This window comes from Curcuma longa, chromosome 17 (assembly GCF_044706935.1).
Source record: "Curcuma longa cultivar G26 ecotype Majalengka, Jawa Barat chromosome 17, ITB_CL_G26_1.1, whole genome shotgun sequence".
Lineage (NCBI taxonomy): Eukaryota > Viridiplantae > Streptophyta > Magnoliopsida > Zingiberales > Zingiberaceae > Curcuma > Curcuma longa.
The window spans coordinates 3,989,062-4,007,854 of record NC_133877.1 but is presented as its reverse complement, the minus strand read 5'-3'; the positions used below and the strand labels follow the sequence as shown (position 1 = coordinate 4,007,854).

The window sequence follows — 18,793 nt, the reverse complement described above, 5'->3', positions numbered from 1 at the left end:
AGTTGGTAATCAAATTTTAAAAACAATGAAGAAATACAAAAACAATTTAATTATTTCACTCTTCTTTTTGTATAGATTGCGTGTTCATACCTGCCTAATATTAGCATTTGGCAGCCATCGATATTAAGATCCTTAATCTCTTTCTTAACTCCACAATTATGACCTACTTTGGACGTCGAAAATAATGTAATGAAAAGTCCAAGCCAAACTTTTCAAAAGCCAGAAAAAGGAGACAAGTTTAGGAGGAGCAGATAAGAATTCGTTCTTTATCCTCCAAACAGGTTTGGAAGTAGGAACATGATAAGATCCCCACTTCTGCTGATCCTTATCCACCCTCACAATTTTTTTTTTTAATTTCCCTTAAATTTTTATTCTGAAAAGAAAAGATCGAAGAAAAAGACCAAATCGATCAAAATATTCACTTCTTTACTGGATCAATTGGCCTTTTTTGATTAATAATTATATAAGATGATCGGGAGGTTTCCCCTTCCTCCTCCTCCTCCTCCACTTCGACGGGAGTGTCGTCCGGCGGCGGAGAAGTAGGCGAGCCGATGAGCGAGCTGAAGGAAGTTGTTCTCGCCTGCAGGAGAAGTCTGCGCCGCTTGTTGAAGGGGTTCTCCCGCTTCGCGAGGTCGGCGACGTTCGCATTGGCCGCATCCGCTAAGTTAGCGAAGCATCGGGCCTTCCCGGAGTAGAAATTTGATAAGCCCCTCCTTCGATTCCATCAAAAGACCAGAAATTTAGGGTATTACCAGCGGAAATTAGACGAATTAGGGTAGAGAGACAAAAAAATTTGTACTTGATGGGAAGGGAGTCTTCTAGGGCATCCAAGGAGCCGAGAGCCCCATCGCTTTTCTTGCTCTCCACTTCTTCCTCCTCCTCCTCCTCCTCCGAGTCGACGCCGATGGAGGTGTCGGATCCCTCTTCCGAGAAGATGGAGTTGGGCCTCTTCCTCGCCGCCAGCGCCTGATCTTGGCGGTGTCGGGAGCAGGGTACGAGGTGGTCGCTCAGCCCCAGGCCGGGGAGCACCAGAGAAGACATGCTCCGCCGCCCCCGGCTCCTGCACCTGTTCTTTTTCTAGGGCTCCTCTTCCGGCGATCGGCTCCCCGCTGTGGCGTTGTTGTCATCAATCGACGCCCCCCGACTGTTTTCTCGCTGCCTCTGCCTCTGCTCCGTCGCGCCGCTCACATAGCGTGCCGCAGAGATCAAAAGGAAGAAAGGAGAGAAGAAGGACGACTGAAAGGGATAAGACTTGAAGAAGACGAAGAACACGTAGATGGCAGCATATGCGCGCGGCTGCAGTAGCAGCAAACGTACATATACTATTCAATACGCATAATTACACTTTACCCCATAAAGTTTCAGTCCTTTACTCAAATCTATCTAAAATATTATATACTTCCTATCAAATTAAAAATCCGATAATAATAATGGTTTTAATAAATAAATCTAAAAGAAAAAAACAAACGTTTTTAATGAAAGAATTATCGTCGAGGACGATGTTGGTGCAATCCTTTGCCACGTGGCCAAGTTTAGGTGGCACGGTCTCTAGGCGAAACTGCCCTGAAAAATCTACTAATTTAGCATCGTATCTAATCAAAATGTACAGGATTTGGGGAGGAAAATACCATGAAATTATAGAACCATTTGCTCGGAAAGAACGGTGTTGAAAATTCTTAATTAACCAGTTCGACAAAGTCGTTTTACATTTTCTGAAATAATTATTTCAATTTTATTTCACGAACGCTAGCTACTCTTGTGAAACTTTGGGAAAAATTTTCACAATGCACGTGAAGTTGGATACATTGTGAATTGTGAGGGTGAAAAGAATTGAAAGGGAAAGGGGTGGTGACGTGCCTATCCCACCTCTATGTGTTAATTATCATGATGCACATTAATTACGATTAATTGTGGTCTCCAATCTAAAAATAAGTTACACGCCTCGATGGGATAATTGTGGGGATATTCTCACCTATATATGTCTTCTAGATCCTTGATGCTCAGTTTGGGTCACTTAGAATTGTAGGTAGATTTGAATTGACTTTGGCATTAGGGTGTTTGTGCTAAGATTTTGCGACTTCTTTTATAGGTCGAGAAGCAATTGACGTGCCCTAGGAATTCACCATTGTGGCTACAAATGAGATTGTTAGCTAACCTACGAGAAAGCTACCTTGTTGAGAGTCGACTAAAGTGTCTCATGATTATCGATCACCACCATCTAAGACTTTTAGATAGTCAGAAAATGAACTTGAAACAATAATAATGACTAAATGCAAGAGCCTCATGACTAAGAGAAAAACTTAAAATAATGGAATGTTGGATCCTTTTTGGCAGGGGTGGAGACATATAGAATATTTTAAATATTTAACAATTAATTATTAATTTTAAAATACATTTTAAAATATTAGTAATTTATTTCAAAAAAACAAAAAGCTTATTGGCCATTTAGCATATGACCACATGTAGCATATGATTGACTTGGAGGACAATGTAAGAGGCTTTTGATAATGCTATCTGATTCAAATTCGGTCTGAAATTGAGGGATCGAGTGAACTACCATTGAATCGTCTTCTATTGACTTGGGTTATATCTATTGCTATTGGATCCGTCTTCGTCGGTTGAATTAGTTTCGTAGCAGATCGGGTGTACTTGCCAAGTGGAGATGAGATGAACGAATTCTAATGAACCAACCCCTTCTCTATGTCACCCAGTACTCCACTTCCTGACTAAAAAAAGATCAATCAGAGGTTATAAGAGAGCTAAGACACACCTTGACATGACCCTTCCAATATTCGGGAGTGTCACCCACTCGGGCTCCAGAATGCTACGATACTCAAGCACTACAGTATTCGGGAGCATCACCCATTCGAGCATAACACCGCTAGTATCATGCATGTGATCAAGATTTGTGTTGACAAACTTAAGGGATCTCCAATATGGACTCTCCATTAGTCAAGAGCCCTTCATGTGGACATTTATTTACCTTCGCATCATTGTCAATCTATGACTCTAGGCTCTAAGCTATTGATAACCATCATTTTTTCATAATAATTAGGTTATTATATCATTTTTTACCTCTCTCACGTGTTTAAATTAATTCAGTATACATTCTCTAATGTATATCTATGTGTCAACTCGATATCTCATATTTATGACTTGTGAGATCAAGTCATCTAGTTGAACTACATACTAGTCTCAACGCATTAATATCGTCCTTGAATATTAATGCTTGACTAGGAATGATTAAGAGTGGTGTTCTCTACATCATCTCACTATTGGCTCAAACAATCGATATGATGTAGATTAGAACTAACTATCCAATGATATTATTATACTTAGTTATTTGGTACAAATATAAAGTAAGTATAATAACTAAAATTTTTTCCTTTATTAATAATAAAATATGATACAAAAGTCCCTAGTCAGACATCACATAATTGCCTATAGGGCTACTACTAACAATAATGACTAAATGCAAAAGCCTCACGACTAAGAGAAAAACTTAAAATAATAGAATGTTGGATCCTTTTGGTAGACATATAGAATTTCAAACAACTTTTTCTTATTGGCCATTTAGCATATGACCAATTGATTGACTTGGAGGATAATGTAAGAGACTTTTGACAATGCTATTTGATTCAAATTCGCTCTGAAATCGAGGGATGAGTGAATTACCGTTGAATCATCTTCTATTGACTTAGACCATATTTGCTGCTATTGGATCCGTCTTCGTCAGTTGAGTCAGTTTCGTAGCAGATCGGGTGTACTTGTCGAGTGGAGATGAGATTAACGAATTCTAATGAATCAACTCCTTCCCTATCTCGCCTAGTACTCCACTTCCTGATTGAAAAAGATCAACCATAGGTTATAAGGGAGCTAAGACACACCTTGGCATGACCCTTCCAATATTCGGGAGTGTCACCCACTCGGGCTCCAAAATGCTATGATACTCGAGTGCTATAGTATTCGGGAGCATCACCCATTCGAGCTTAACATCGCTAGTATCAGGTGATCAAGATTTGTGTTGACAAACTCAAGGGATCTCCAACATGGACTCTACATTGATTGAGTCAAAAGCCCTTCATGTAGACCTTTATTTACCTTCACATCACTGTCCATCTATGACTCTCAGGCTCTAAGCCATTGATAACCATCATTTTTTCATAATAATTAGGTTCTTATATCATTTTTTTACCTCTCACGTGTTTAAATTAACGTTCATATCACATTTCAAGAGTTAGAATTATTTTTAAACTTTAATGAACAAATTATCTAATAATTATGATATTTATGCCAATATTCAAATATGATTTGTGTAGGCAATCAAGGAATCGTGGATCCGAGTTGGATTGATTCAAATTAGACTTAATTCTAAGATTAATTGAGGAGATTAAATCTGGATCAATCGGGACCATTTATCTAAGATCAGGAGTGATCTAAGTCATCCATCAAGATTTGGTCTATCCAAGTCAAAGAGGGAGTAGATCAAGATCGTTGATGAAGAGTCAAGGGGATCATCTTTCATCCATCACCGTCGGCCATCCTTCTACCTCCTTCACACCAGAACAAGTCAAGGGAATCTCCTTCTCAACCTACCGATCACAGCCAACCATTGAGGTTCAAAGGATTTTCCTTCCTCAATTTCAATTCATTGCTGCCAATGCCACCGTTATCACTATCGAGACCAACCACCATCGTCGGAGCTGTATAAGACGCAAGGGGTTTTCCTACGTCTACAACAGATCCAGTACACCTTCCACTCATCTAATCCATGCTTCAATTTCACTCCTCCACTGAGCCACGACTGATTGCCACCATTGTTGAGGTTCCTATCTTCTCCCATTCCCGATCAAGCCAGCTTGGGTTGCCCTAACTGATCTATAAAATTCATTTGACTTAGCATTCCCATCCATGAGTGAATTGTCACCATGTTTCATGAAAGTTAATCTCGCGACAATTGATCCAAATTCCCTGTCTGTAGTTTAGAATTACTAGTCATGTTAATGATTTAGTTTTTGCTTTACTTAATTGAAGAGTTAGGGTTACAATCATGTTGTTGTTTTTCGTTTGATTTGTATTTTTGCGGCGGTTTAGGTTAGTGTAGATGCCTTGTCTCTTTCCAATGCCATGAGTGATTTGTTTTCTAGTTAGTTTCCTTAATTTCTTATTCAATGTATAAGTTAGACTAGATTAAGTTCAACAAATGCTCTGTGTTCTTTAGTTCATTGCAATCATAATTTAGGTTAGATTAAATTATCTTTCATTACTTGTCTTTATCATTTACAACTTTAAACCTCAAAACACCAACTCAATAAATAAATTTGATCCTATAATTATCATCCGGCCATTACATTCGTTTGAAGACGATCTAAGTCATTTCTATACTTCACTTCAGCATAGAGAGGTTCAATATTTAAATTGTTTGATCTCATCATCACGACAAATATGAGTTTATCAGCCATCCAATCTAATCAAGATCGAATCTTGATTTTAATAATAAATTTATTGAGAGGGATCATCAACAGCTAACAGCTAAGATTAAATCACAATCAAACAGGGGAGGCTCCTCCCTTGCATTTTGCATTAAAATTTAAAATATGAAGATCTTGGACTTCAACATATTTTTCTTTGCATTTATTACATGAAGTTTAGGGTTCTTTTAGATCAAATAGCTAAATTGACCCGGTGGGCAAGAAAAACACATGCATGGACGACCAACCTAACAAAATCCACATCAAGGAATCACGCCCGTTGAAAATGAGTCTCTGGGTTGGTCTCCGGCCCGGTGGTACCCGGCCGACACCGTCACTCAATTACAGTCAAAATTAAACTCCTAATTTAATTAATAATGGCTCGGTAAGTTTATCTCCACACCCAAAATTGAAATTTTATATCGTAGAAATAACAATTGAAAGCAATAATAATAAGATGCATATGAATGCATCTAATTCGGATCAAATTTATCATCAACAAACAACAATAAAACTAAAACTAAAATTGAAATCGATACAAGAACAAATTGAATATTGACCTGAGTTCAAACAAGAGTCATGTATCCTTATTTATTGTCGGAGTTCCTGCAACAGCAGAATGATCTTCTATAGAGATTGGACGGTAATCCATATCTTGATCTCATTGGGAAAAAATTCAAGAAAAAAACACCAAAATCAAGATTTCATTTAAGATATCCAAATCTAATAAAATCTATCTTCTTATATCAAGCTTAGGATTATTCATCATAAAATCCATAACTCGTTAATAATCCATTAATATTAATAAATTAATTTATTATATTTACATATTTAATCCACATCCATTTAATTTAAACTCTCCTTCATGCTATAAATTAGATCACTTATTTAATTTTTTAATGATAATTAATCATGTATTAGTTAAGTATAAATCCATCTGATAGAGATTTAAACCATTAACGTCTACTTAATCCTTCAAAAATATTATTTATATTCTCTGATAAAAAAAAACCCTACAACACTGCATTGATTTCGGATCATTAGTGCACACTACACGTGGGTCAATTTCCAAGGGGATCATCAATTTGGTTGGTGGAAGGTCCCAAGGGTCGAGGGACAGGCTCAAGAACAGAGACAGATAGAGCTCTGAGAGGTTGAGCTTTGAAACTGAATTGTTCGCTGATCTGTCTGATTCACCATTTTCCACTGCCTGATTGCTCCTGAATATTCAAAGTTAGGCTTCAAACTTGACTACGTCGAATCGATATCGATCTTGAGTTCTTAGTCTTCCATCGGAATCCTGTTCGAGGTCGACTCTTCCACAGACACTCCTGCTCAAGATCCGTGTTCCTTGGCTTTTGCCCATCGTTCTGCAGCAGTGGATAGGCAAGAAATTCGCCGTCAAATGGTCCCTAACATCACGTTTGAAATCTTTCAGGAGATCATGCACCGTTTGACAAAGCATCCAAAAACATTATCCTACTGTTTTGTCTTGGATTTTTGTCCATCACCCATTTCCTGCGATCGATTAATTTAAGAAAAAAATCGACATCGATGATTCGCCGTGATGAATTACAAAGATGATTTCTTTTTCATTACTCAAGATGTTGGAAGAGAAGAGCTGCCTAACTTCCTATATTAACGCACTGCCATCATATCCATCCACTGTAAACAATTGCTCTCGGTCGATACAAGTCAACGACAGCGGCAGCACTGGCCGCATCTTTTGACCTTGCTGACCGCGATCTCAAATCTATCACATAGCCAGCTCACGCTCTCCCCACCACCGGGTCAACATTTCCTCCGATTTTCTCAGGGTTTTTTTTTTCGGTAAACATTCTTGACGGATCACAATTTCAACTCCTCCCTTGCTTTCTGATTAAGTAAAAAAAGGGGGAAAAAAGAAAAATAACGGCTGGGCCTGCGATGGACGACAGAGTCAGGAGGCGACGGCGGCGGGCACGGGCTCCGGCACGGATGCGGCGGCTGAGGCGGTCGGAGTGTGACGGTGCTCGCCTTCGTAGGTGACGATTAGCATCGAGGGGTCGTCGGGTGCCCGCTCCACGTGCTTCCGGGCCGGGCAGCCGCGTAGCGTGCTGCACTTGTAGTAGCCCCTGAATAAGAATCGTGAGCAGAGTTAGATCAGACCACAGCCATTCGACGGAGATCGGACGTTCGATAGGGGTTGGGGAGGAGCTTACCGTGGGTAAGGTGAGCCCTTGATCGGCTTCTGACCGTACTTGCGCCACGAGAACTCGTCCGGCGGGATGTCCGCCACCTTCGAGCTTATCGCCGGCACGCGTATCGTTCTCTTCACCCTCGATTTCCTGCTTAATAAACACCCGATTAGAATTTAATTAGATTGGAGATCGAGGCGCAAGGATTTGCTCAAATTTTTGTTTTTTGTTTTACCTACGCTTGGAGCAGTGGCAGCGGCCGCTGGAAATGGCGTACTTTCCGTCGACTTGCTCGGAGTGAGAGTGTCCGTTACCGTGCTCCTGGCAGAGCCGCTTGAGCGAAGAAGAGAGCGGCGGCTTCCCAATAGAAAGAGAGGCGGCTGGCAGAGGGAGGAGGAGGGAAGCGCCGTCGAGCCGGCCGCGGCCTTTGGATACGCTGCCGTCGCCGGTAACGGACGACACAAAGGAGGACGTCGCCGAGGACAACGGCGTCGGGACGCTGAAGCACGGCGAGGCTTCGTTTGCGGCCGCTTGCTCGGTGAAGTCGAAAGTCAACCTCTGGCGAGGGAGTGCGTGCTGCGGCGGCTTGACAGCTCGGAGCGGCACGGGGGCGAGGGAGAGCGTCTTCCCCGCCGCCGAGTGGAGCGACGACTGCTCTGCCGGCGGTGGCGCCGCCGCCGCCGCGGTTGGGCCGCGGCGGAAGCGTGCGTGGCCGGTGCGGTTGAGCATGGAGATGACTTTCTTAAACTTGGAAACGGCCACCTCAGTGATTTCCCTGCAGTCGACCTGCTGCTGCTGCGTCTGCTGACCGGAGAGTTGCCGGATGAGGTGGTCCATGGAGCGCAGCCCCGCCGTGGCCGCCTCCTGGATAGCCATCTGATCGTCCATCTTGTCGTAGCCCATCAGATCAACGCCCATGATTCGCCAACCAAGCCAAGCATCCGAGTGAAGAGATTAAGGAAGGCAAGCAGGAGTCTCCTTTATAGCAGCTTCACCACCGGAGCAGGAGAAAGACGAAGACCCGTTGAATTCGAGTCAAAGGAACCTTTAAATCAAACGGTCCTGATCTCTCCACTTTTTTCTCGTGATCGGATTTTAACTCGAATCTAAACGCGGCATGGCTCTTCCCTAAACGGCTAGATCTCTCTCGTCCTAAGGTAAGTTCTTGGCTGACGTGACAGTCGTTGACCCTCGGTTTCACCACGATTGTGATTCGGCTCTAAGCGGCAAAAGTGCGAAGGTCACAAAACGAGTAAGCGTAGTGGATCATCGTCGAGAGTAACAAAAGGGGAAAAATTAAAAGCGGACAGAGAGCAGCTGTAGCGTTGACTACGGTTTAGTGGCGAGATTGGCTTTACATTAGATTATTAATGAGGCAGCGCCAATATTAATTGGATTCGGTGGAGGTGACATCGCATGTCGCAGTGGGTGTTGGAGGAGGGTGGACTTTTGCGGGCAAAGTAAAGGGCTGGAGCAGCGAGTCAGTGACTCAGTGGGTGTGTGCCGGTGGTGGCCCACCCATCACGAGCCCGAGGACGCTCCGAAAAACAAAAACTAACTTACCCAAAAACAATCCTGCTAAAATTATGGAGGCCCTTGGCTGGGTACCGAGTGGGTATCTTTCGGAGGTGCGCTAGTTTTCACAAAGACGAAAGCGCTGGCTTTGGCAGCTGTCAGTGTTGTTGACTCTGTAGGTGTCGCCGCGGGTCGTTGGATCAGAGCTGACTTAATCTGACGGTCGATCGCTAAAGTTGGTTGTTCTAACGTAGCACGTGATACGAGGGAGCGTCGGACATGTGAATAGAGTTGCTACTTGATGTACTTTCGATACGTGCTTGCATCGCATCCGTCCAGTCTATCATATTGGATATTGGGGATCACCGTCCGATTCCGGAGGCCTAACATTGATTTTGAGCCCAGTTTTGCCCATGTACTTTGTCATAATTACCAAATGCCCGCCCTCCATCTAGTTATTGGATCGCGCTGTATTACCTGGTTCGCCTTTTCCTTCGAGAGCTAATCTCTGATCCGTTGCTGCTTTGCTGCCTTGTCTGCTTCTCGAGCCATCCAAGAAGATCTGCGCCGTCGTGCTCTGCTTACCTCTTCCCAGGACGATCGTTCGAGTTCTCTCGTGGTCGCCAATGTCGTACGTCGATCAAGCATTCTCGATCTCGGACGAGGACGTCATGATGGAGGGCGCCTACGTCGTCCACCACCACCCGCCTATAAAAGAGGTCGCCCTCTCCGTTGGCCTCCTTGTTTCAGGCGTTCTAGGCATCGCCTTCGGCATCCTCATGGCTGCCGATCGAGTCGGCGGAGACCGAACTCACGGTAATCCGGCTGAACTCGTTCCCTCCCATAAACCCTAGTTCGGATTTCACTCACCCGGAGATACTCTGTTGATTCAGGTGTTTTCTTTGCGCTCCTCGGGTCGGTGCTGTTCATACCGGGGTTCTACTACACGCGGATCGCCTACTACGCTTACAAGGGATACAAAGGTTTCTCATTTGCTAACATTCCTGCAGTATGAGGGTAACTTTCTTCTTTCTCCATGTGCTACTCCGGATGTTTTATCTTCTGTACAAATCACTTCTCATTCCGGGATAATCATTTCTCTTTCTTTGTTAATTACTTCGTTGTCGTTAATTCTTTGAGTAACTATGTTGTTCATTTCCTCTTGATTGATAAAAATCGAAGTTTCTTGTTAATTTTTTACTCTCATTGCTGCTATCTAATTAAGTTTTACCAGTTGTGGCTTAATGGCTAATTTAAAATAGGGTGCTACTTTTGCTTTGTATTTGTACTATGTCAGTTATGCTCTAGTGCATAATGAAATGCTCAAATTATCATACACAGACTGCTTAATGCTTTTCCCAGTCTATTTATGTGTTCAATTGGGGTGGAGCCTTCCATCCCTAAATGCCCATGTAGGATTGATGAGCGTGGAGCATTCCACCTTCAATATGTTCCTTCATGCCAGTCATAACTTATTAATACAAGCCTAGCTCCAGTATCATGTTGAATTTGGATGGGTTTCATTCTATCCCTAAATGACTTGTCATTCAGGAGGACAATCCTTAATTTATCGACATATTTGCCTACTGTACTTGTCTATGTGTGACTAATGAGCATGGAGCAATCTAGCTTCAACATGATGCTATTAATTCATGGGTTCAACTATACATAGAGCATGTACAAAATTTACAACTTTCAAGGGTACAGAAGCTTCTTTTATTTTTAAGATTTTGTTCTTCCCCATTGAATATTTAGTGATCAAAATTTGATCATCCGAGCTAGAAAGGGTAACCTATCTCTGTTGTTGAGATAGAATGGGATTGGCATGTGAATGTTTTGTCAGTTGATTGGATGGGTCGCTTTGGAACATCCAATTCAAGTTGTTAGTATTTGCACCTCAATACACCACAATTTAGGTCATCCTTATAAATCAAACAGTATGCATTCAGTATACTGTCCTTGATAGTGTTATATCGGTTCATGCTCCAACAATTTAATTGAAATCTGAGAAATCTACAGAATGCCCATTATCTAGTCCAATATTATTGAATGAAAAAAAACTTATTTTCACTATCAATTAATAATCAGAAAAATGATAATTACTATAACTCAAAATAACAATCATGATTCATATCATAGCTATAAATGGAGGTATCACAAATTACATAATTTTAAGATTTCAGAAAATTTCCTTAAATGCATAAATTAAAATTTGCATAAAGCCATTTTATGAGCAGATAACAAAGTTCTCAATTGTATACAAGCTAAGTTTAAATGAGAAGGTATTTAGTCTTTCATTTAATAAAATGTTCCATCCATCTTTAAGTATACAATATGATTTGTTAGTTGTACTCGTTCTTTGACTAATAAGGAAAATTATATGGATAAAAGTGCACTTACTATTATAAATTCTATAATGTCAGCTGTAAACAAAACTAGCCACATCCAATCTCTAGATCATCAGCAACACCATAAAGGTTGATGACTATTACCGTTCTTAAGGTTAACATGATCATCAAATTAGATTTTAAGCCATGGCAATATCCTTAAATCTACACTCACAAAACTCTATATAGAATTTTGCTGTTGTGACATAAAAACAATCATGCCATCTACGACCAATAAGCTATTTGGGTTCGATTACAATCAACATAACAAGATGTGCTCCAAAGACAGGAAGAATTTACCTCCAACCCTAAGTAGGGCTAAGTATTTGGTTAAAACCGAACCGAACTGAATTAACCAAAACTGAACCGAACCGAAACGAATTTTTTTAAACTAACCGAACCAACCGAATTTTCAAATAAAAATTGAATAAACCGAAACCGATATATCGATTTATTCGGTTTTCGACCGAATTAACCGAAATAACCGAATTTTTTAAATATTATGAAAAATTTATCAATTAGTTAGAGATTTATAAGTTTACTAACTTAGAAATTTATAAATTTTTTTTTTAGTTTTATTAATTTGGTTTAACAGAATAAAGAATTTTAAAACCGAAACCAAATCGAATTTTTAAAAAAATAACCGAACTGAATTTTTAAATTTGATCGGTTTAACCGAATTTTTGCTCACCCCTAACCCTAAGTATGATGCCTCTTCTTATGTTGGCGAAAACTCTTGTACTGTTATTTCTTCATGGTGAGGCATAGCTTATTTATATACTCCTTGATGTGTCTATTATGTAAATATTTTAATTACACTGTTTCTAAATAAGAACGGGAGAAAAAAAGTAACGCAATAATCTACATAAGGTTCGGAGAAAATTCACAGTTGGACTGGCCAGTCTGGTCTGGTTTTATAATTATGTTGATATCCACAGAACCACAAGCTGGTGAACGATTTCACTCTGATATTATATATCATGGTCCATTGGAATATGCCAAAGCTATGTGGCTGGGAAGATCTGATCAATTAATTTATTTTTTATTTCATTAATTAGAGTTTCTTTGGTCTTCATCAACCACATGCACACTTCCAACTCTAATTGAATTAGGTCATCCAACAATTAGATTTGTTCATCACCTTTGAATATGCTATCTTAGTCTATGTTCTCTCATTTTATTGTCATTGAATGTTTCACCTGATTGCTCCTAGAGATTGGATTTTTACAAGTGTATAAACTAGTCAATTGAATGAGAGAACTTAGTGATGTAGAAAATAATAAGCAAGTGGGATCCATTTTTTGTTTATGTTGTTGGTTGAAGTCCCCTTCCCTTTGAACTCTTTAGTATATATGGTCACAAATGAATGATCCATGCTTTATCTTTAATCTATTTTCAAATTCTATTCAGCAGAATTATCAGCAGTTACATAACAGCTAGAACAGGCATGTTTGATCTTTTTAATTTTAAATTTAACTGAGCACGCCAATCAGTAGGTCAATAGATAAGCAACTTAAGAGTAATTAAAATAACTAATGGTTTAAGACCTTAAGGCGTAATTTTAGAGTAGCCACACCAATTTTTGGTTAATTCTCGAAATTAATATTTACATCCTGCTTTAGAAGATTATTATATACAGATACTGACTGGCAGCTATCCTCTGCGGAGCAAGGCTTCAGAACTTGAATTAAAGCATTCATTTAGATTGATATTGCTTAGATTTCAAAACATTGACGGAATATATCATTGAAAAATATAAAGTGTTCTTTGTGACAAAATCAGTTCAGGAAATCTTATCTTTGACCATTATAGGTTAGCGTTCAACATCTCTTGGCACTTTATAGCACAATGAGAAAGCATAATAAAAGAGACGCATGAGAACTATTGACAACCTTGTTTTCTTTGCAGCTTCAGGCTTACTGGTTAATTGTATAGAGATGGTTTAGTGTCACACTAATGTGCTGTTTTTTGTTCTCTTATTTTTCCATGTTAGGCAATCCGTTCCATATATTTCTCTGGTGGAAAACATATAAAAAAAAGTTGGAATGAATTAAAACCGGGCATATTCATTTTATTTCATCTTCTCGTATCGGTTATGGAAATCTTGACTCACTGGATAAAACTAATACAGGGACAAGAGGAAGCATTTATGGCTTCGATTATCAGAGGGATGAAAAAGGAAACAAATCTTATTAGATATTTGTTCTTTACAGAGTTTCTTGATGCGAAAGAAGTATTCTTATTTTTTTATATGATTTTCTCCTATTTTAGGATAAAATGATTCCAGCCGGATTTGCAATTTTTTTTTGGTAACAAAAACAATAAATGCCATTATGTAGGCATTAAATAGTTGATTCATATACTACAACATAGTCTTGATGATATGGCGCAATCTGATTCATTCTATTGTGAACATGTGCATTTTGGTCAGTCAATGATCATAAATTCACATCAATTTGGGAAGATGACGATAAGATATAAAAAATGAAATAATTGTTGGCTTGTAAGGATGAAACAAGATGGCAATATGATGTTAGAAATGAAGTGCTATGACTAAGAATGGCCCCTCGGTCATTGAAAGCGACGATAGCTGGGTTTCAATTGTCAAAGCAATGGTTGTTGGTCGCCTACCAAACCTAGCATTTTTCAACGACAGAAATACCCAAGGCTGACGCGGATGTCAACGTTAAACCCCATCAAGTTCTCTTTTATGTCTAGTCATCATCAACTCATTTCATTTGATAATCAAGTTAGTAATGATCCGATAATCTAACAATGTTACATCAGAGTGACCTTATGATATCTCACTTTTGCATTTTTTTAATCCTTGAAAAAAATTCCTTTTAAATTTGATTTCATCCAAATGCAATGAAAATGGTTTTTTTTTACATTAATTTTATCATCTACTCCCGTTGCTTCTTGTTTCCTACTCCACAGCGGATTTCAGACAGCACCATTTACTTCGTTTATCCCTTTCCCTTTATGGATGCCAGTCCAGAAATCAACAGCCCCTCTGTCCTTAATCGGACAGGGTCCATTTTTAATTTCGACGACCAGAAATCTGCCACGTTTTGGTGAGCAGTGATCAAAGGCATTTCCTTAGAATTTGTTGACCTTAAAGAAAGCCCACCGCTTTGATGCCTTGATTTGCTTTCCTTTGTCAGTTATGCGTAGAGCTCATCAGGAGGCGTCGCCGCCGGAGATGTGCCCCACGGCGAAGAACAGCGCCGGCCCCGCCTCTGATCCTTCCTTCGATGACGGAGGAGAATCCCCTCGGGCTTCTCCGGCAGCCTCGGATGGGCAGCCTTACGATTGGCGGCGCGAGGCGATCGAGGGTGGCTCCCTCCGCCACGTTGATCTCCACACCGGCTCCAATGGGTGGGCGTCTCCTCCCGGAGATCTGTTCCACCTCCGCGGTCCTAACTATTTCAGCCGCCGCCAGAAAGTACCTTCCGGAGAGTGGCTCCTCAAGCCCGCCGGCGTCGATTGGCTCCGCTCCGCCTCTCGCCTCGATTACGTCCTCGGTCGACCGGACAACCGGGTAGCCTCTTCCCTTCGCCGCGCTCATTCCCTCGGACACTCAGGCAAGGCCTTTCTATTTGCAGTCAATCTCCAGGTCCCCGGCCGGGAGTGTCACTCCGCTGTTTTTTATTTCGTCGCTGAGGACCCCATCCCGCCGGGTTCCCTCTTCTACCGATTTGTCCACGGCGACGACGCCTTCCGGAACGCGAGGTTCAAGATCGTGAACCGGATAGTGAAGGGGCCGTGGATCGTGAAGGCTGCTGTGGGGAACTACGCTGCCTGCCTCCTGGGGAAGGCGCTCACCTGCAACTATCACCGCGGGGAGAACTACTTGGAGATTGACGTCGACATAGGGAGCTCCGCCATCGCTCACGCCATCCTCCGCCTAGCCCTCGGCTGCGTGACGGCGGTCACCATCGACATGGGATTCCTGGTCGAGGCGCAGGCGGAGGAGGAGCTTCCGGAGCGGCTTCTCGGGGCGGTTAGGGTGGCGCAGATGGAGATGCGTTCGGCAACGTATATGGAGGCTCAACCCAGGGCGACAGAGGCAAACAAGGGAGGATATCGAGGCCAGGCTAAGGTCAATCATCACCAGGACCAGAGCTCAGCTACCGAGCCATCCAGGCTGGGAGACGGCAAGGGAGGCAAACGTGAAGGTTGAGGCTGTTCCGCTCTCTCTTAGGTGAAAAAGGTAAGATGTTTGGGCCTTTTCTTCTCTTCTCTGCTACTTCTGGGAAAGGACTTGTAAAAATTTCGTACAACTGTGTCTTCTTCTGTTCAAGTACATTTCTATTCATAATTGTTTCCTCTCTTCAATGAGGGGGGAGAGGATCTCTCTATCCGGTGTCACTATATCGCTTGTATAAAGTTGTTGCATTCAATATCGTCATGAAATTTGTTTGTTTCCGGTGGATGCTTTAACCTTCAGGTTCCTCTCTGATGCCATTTTCTGTGGCATTTGTGCTTTCCATAGTTACATTATCTGTGCTCCGAAAGCGATTTCCTGCATCAACCATTGAGATTACTATGGCATTTGTTTACACCATTTAAGTTTGCTTCGATTGTGCTTCCACGAGTATCGACTTAAAACAGCTTCTTCCTGAAAAACAAATTATGAAACCTGCACAAAGATTATAAATTTCTGATTTTGGATCATAGAGTTGGGCGCTGCAACCCTGCAACTCTCTCCTTGAAATAATCACAACTATTATTCAATTTTGTAATAGCTTATGGGAAGCGGCTGAGACGTAATACAATTCATTGACAAACACACGGATTTTTAATATATTGATCCGTCCTAGATCAGACAGTTTGACAGCTCTACGCGGAACCACCGCATTAGGATGCACCAGAAGCTCCAGCGACAACGCAAGCATCGGAGTTGAAGTCACTGTACGACGCCGTGAAGGGCGCCTCCGACCAGTCAGTCTTAACAAGCCCCCCTTTGGTCGCCCAGTCGTCGGCGTTCCAAAGGCTGGAGTAGATCCTCATCGGTTGCTGCTTCGGGAACGCAATGCCTCTGGATTCCAGGTTTTGGAAATCTCCAATTGGCGTCCCGTCTTCCATGGAGCAGAATAGAAGATCCATATTATCCAATTATAAATAAATATTTTGCTTCTAGTGCCGGATCGACGTGTCGAGGATGGAGTGGTGTGGAAATCCTTTGTGGGATCGAACCAGAGCTTGAACTGCACCTCCCGGTTGCCCTTCCCCTACGCGAAGACGTTGGTGAGGAGCGTGTAAGGGTCTCCGCTGAGGTTGCCCAGCAACTCAAGGTCGATCTCGTCGTGCGTCGGTCCTTGCGAAGGCAATTCTGCAAGGAGAACAAGTAACAGTATTCATTCTCTGCCAAAGCATTCTACAAGCAAGCAACTGTATGTATCTCTAATTACATAGTAGGCGGTGACCGTGCCGGCGGAGTTGCCTGGCACAAGCTCGATCTGCATGTCAATCTTGCCGAAGTGGTACTGGTCCTTGGACTGGAACCCGGAGCCCGAGTCCTTGTCGAGAGACAAGGTGAGATCGACCTTTGGACACCGACTTTCTCTCTCCCTCGTAGGTTGAGCTAACGCTGGGCCATTCTCTTTTTGCATATTCCTTTGTGTTAAACAACGTTAGGTTAATGGATTTTGTGACAGAAAAGGAATAAGATTTAGTTGCAGAGGCAAATCAGTAGATTGAGTCATGGATCGGAATAACTTCTTCAGGTCGGAGAGAGTTTTTTTGATTTCTTGTCGTCCTTTTCCTTGCTTTTTAGTCGTTTTTTTTAAATTATTTTAAGTGACTTATTTCTTACGGAAAGTTTTCTATTCTCTAATCCTTCCTTGCAAATCCAACTTTGTCATTGATTTCCGATCCTTTAGCAGTTAAGTTGGTATGGCTTCCGCTAGAGCAAGCACTCACCTGAAGGACAAGACCACGTCAATCTCTTCATCCTATACCAGTTCCGATGAGCTTCGCCGGCGGAGGGCCGCCAAAACCTTTGTCTCGGGTTCGCCTCAGCGGGAGACTAATCCGTTGCAGCACAAGCCTTTAGTTCGATCCACCAGCGACAGCGCCGCCAAGGTTAGCAGAGCCACGCCACTGCAAACACACAGCGCCGCCGCCAATAAATCGCATCCGCCAGGAATCGCAAGGAAGCCGGCGGAGAAACCTTCGTCGCCGTCCAGCCCTCCTTTGAAATCATCTTCGACGGCGAGCGCTACTGTCAAAGAAAAGACGCCGAGGCCTTCTTCCTCTGTTTCTCGGGTTGCAGCGTCTTCAAAGCCGGCGAACGTATCGGAGAAAACGACGAGAGCTCTAAGAGCTGGCGGCGGAGGGGCTCTATCATCTGCCAAGGCTCAGAATCCGGCGAGTAGCGTCGTTTCCCACAAAAAGAAGCTCAGTACTTCGGATGCCGACGCCGACCGAAGGGCATTAAGTGAGGATCCATCAGTTACAGCTGACAAAGATTATCTTGTTGTTCCTTCACCGGAAAGCCATGCTTCCGGCGAGAACAATCACTTAGAAGGAATGGAAGCGGAATCAATTGAAGCCAAGGAAGAAACACTCGCTGAGACTAATGAAGCCACCGAGGAAGAAGATACTAACTTAGAATCTCAACCAAAAGAGCAGCACGATTCACCAGAGCACGAGCTCGATGGGAATATCGATCACGATGGAAACAGAGTGCCTGAGATTGCCAACGAGCAGCTCTCTGAGGAGCCATCGTCTATTGGGATCATCGAACCACCTCGTGAAGAACCATGCGAGGTTGCCAAGGTAGAAGCTGAAGCAGAGGGCGCGAATTTAGTGATGCCTGACCCATGTGATGCCATGCCAGAGAACAGAGAAGATGATGCAGGTCAGGAGACCAGTAGCAACAAATCTCCGGAGGCAGAGTCAACTGTGGAGAAGATTGCCGTCAGGGAAGCTCGGGGGAGTAAAGCTACAGCACCGGCGCCGGCAGAGACTAGGACGGCGACGTTAGTTGAGAACGGAGGGGAAACGGCGGCTACGGCGAGGGTGTTTAAGAAGCCGACGTTGTTGCAGGTGAAGAAGGAGGAGAAAGTTAGCAACGACGTGATCGAGGAGACGAGGAGCAAGCTATTGGAGAAGAAGAAGAGCAAGGTGAGGGCTTTGGTGGGAGCATTCGAGACGGTCATATCGTTGCAGGACGAAAGCTCAACCTGGTAAAAACCAGCGGAGCAACTCCAGCAAAGAATCAACCGAGTCGACTTAG

The 18,793-nt window shown here is 42.5% G+C and overlaps 4 protein-coding genes and 2 pseudogenes across 5 annotated transcripts; 3 read left to right on the top strand and 3 right to left on the bottom strand.

Moving 5' to 3' along the window:
- Positions 1 to 182: 182 nt before the first annotated feature.
- On the bottom strand, positions 183 to 1,298 carry LOC141811478 (protein OXIDATIVE STRESS 3 LIKE 2-like). Its single transcript, XM_074699505.1, has 2 exons — positions 800 to 1,298; positions 183 to 713 (listed from the first exon to the last, which is right to left on the bottom strand). Exons 1-2 carry the CDS (start codon positions 1,039 to 1,041, stop codon positions 419 to 421), a joined length of 537 nt encoding a protein of 178 aa, XP_074555606.1. The 5' UTR covers positions 1,042 to 1,298; the 3' UTR covers positions 183 to 418.
- A 5,828-nt stretch (positions 1,299 to 7,126) lies between these two features.
- On the bottom strand, positions 7,127 to 8,620 carry LOC141848221 (WRKY transcription factor WRKY51-like). The gene is made up of 3 exons (XM_074736282.1): positions 7,884 to 8,620; positions 7,673 to 7,798; positions 7,127 to 7,585 (listed from the first exon to the last, which is right to left on the bottom strand). The coding sequence occupies exons 1-3, from the start codon at positions 8,564 to 8,566 to the stop codon at positions 7,411 to 7,413; spliced, it is 984 nt and encodes a 327-aa protein (XP_074592383.1). The 5' UTR covers positions 8,567 to 8,620; the 3' UTR covers positions 7,127 to 7,410.
- Positions 8,621 to 9,673: 1,053 nt separating this feature from the next.
- Positions 9,674 to 14,113, top strand: LOC141848220 (uncharacterized). 2 transcript variants are annotated; one of them, XM_074736281.1, is made up of 3 exons: positions 9,674 to 9,979; positions 10,057 to 10,180; positions 13,682 to 14,113. In XM_074736281.1, exons 1-2 carry the CDS (start codon positions 9,790 to 9,792, stop codon positions 10,176 to 10,178), a joined length of 312 nt encoding a protein of 103 aa, XP_074592382.1. In that variant the 5' UTR covers positions 9,674 to 9,789; the 3' UTR covers positions 10,179 to 10,180; positions 13,682 to 14,113. The 2 variants fall into 2 exon arrangements, with proteins under 2 accessions (XP_074592382.1, XP_074592381.1); XM_074736280.1 differs by lacking the exon at positions 13,682 to 14,113 and having other exon boundaries at positions 10,057 to 11,050.
- Positions 14,114 to 14,386: 273 nt separating this feature from the next.
- LOC141848219 (protein ENHANCED DISEASE RESISTANCE 2-like) lies at positions 14,387 to 15,954 on the top strand. Its single transcript, XM_074736279.1, has 2 exons — positions 14,387 to 14,624; positions 14,715 to 15,954. Exons 1-2 carry the CDS (start codon positions 14,537 to 14,539, stop codon positions 15,731 to 15,733), a joined length of 1,107 nt encoding a protein of 368 aa, XP_074592380.1. The 5' UTR covers positions 14,387 to 14,536; the 3' UTR covers positions 15,734 to 15,954.
- A 456-nt stretch (positions 15,955 to 16,410) lies between these two features.
- Positions 16,411 to 17,165, bottom strand: LOC141811549 (putative xyloglucan endotransglucosylase/hydrolase protein 23; annotated as a pseudogene).
- Positions 17,166 to 17,448: 283 nt separating this feature from the next.
- Positions 17,449 to 18,793, top strand: LOC141811548 (uncharacterized; annotated as a pseudogene).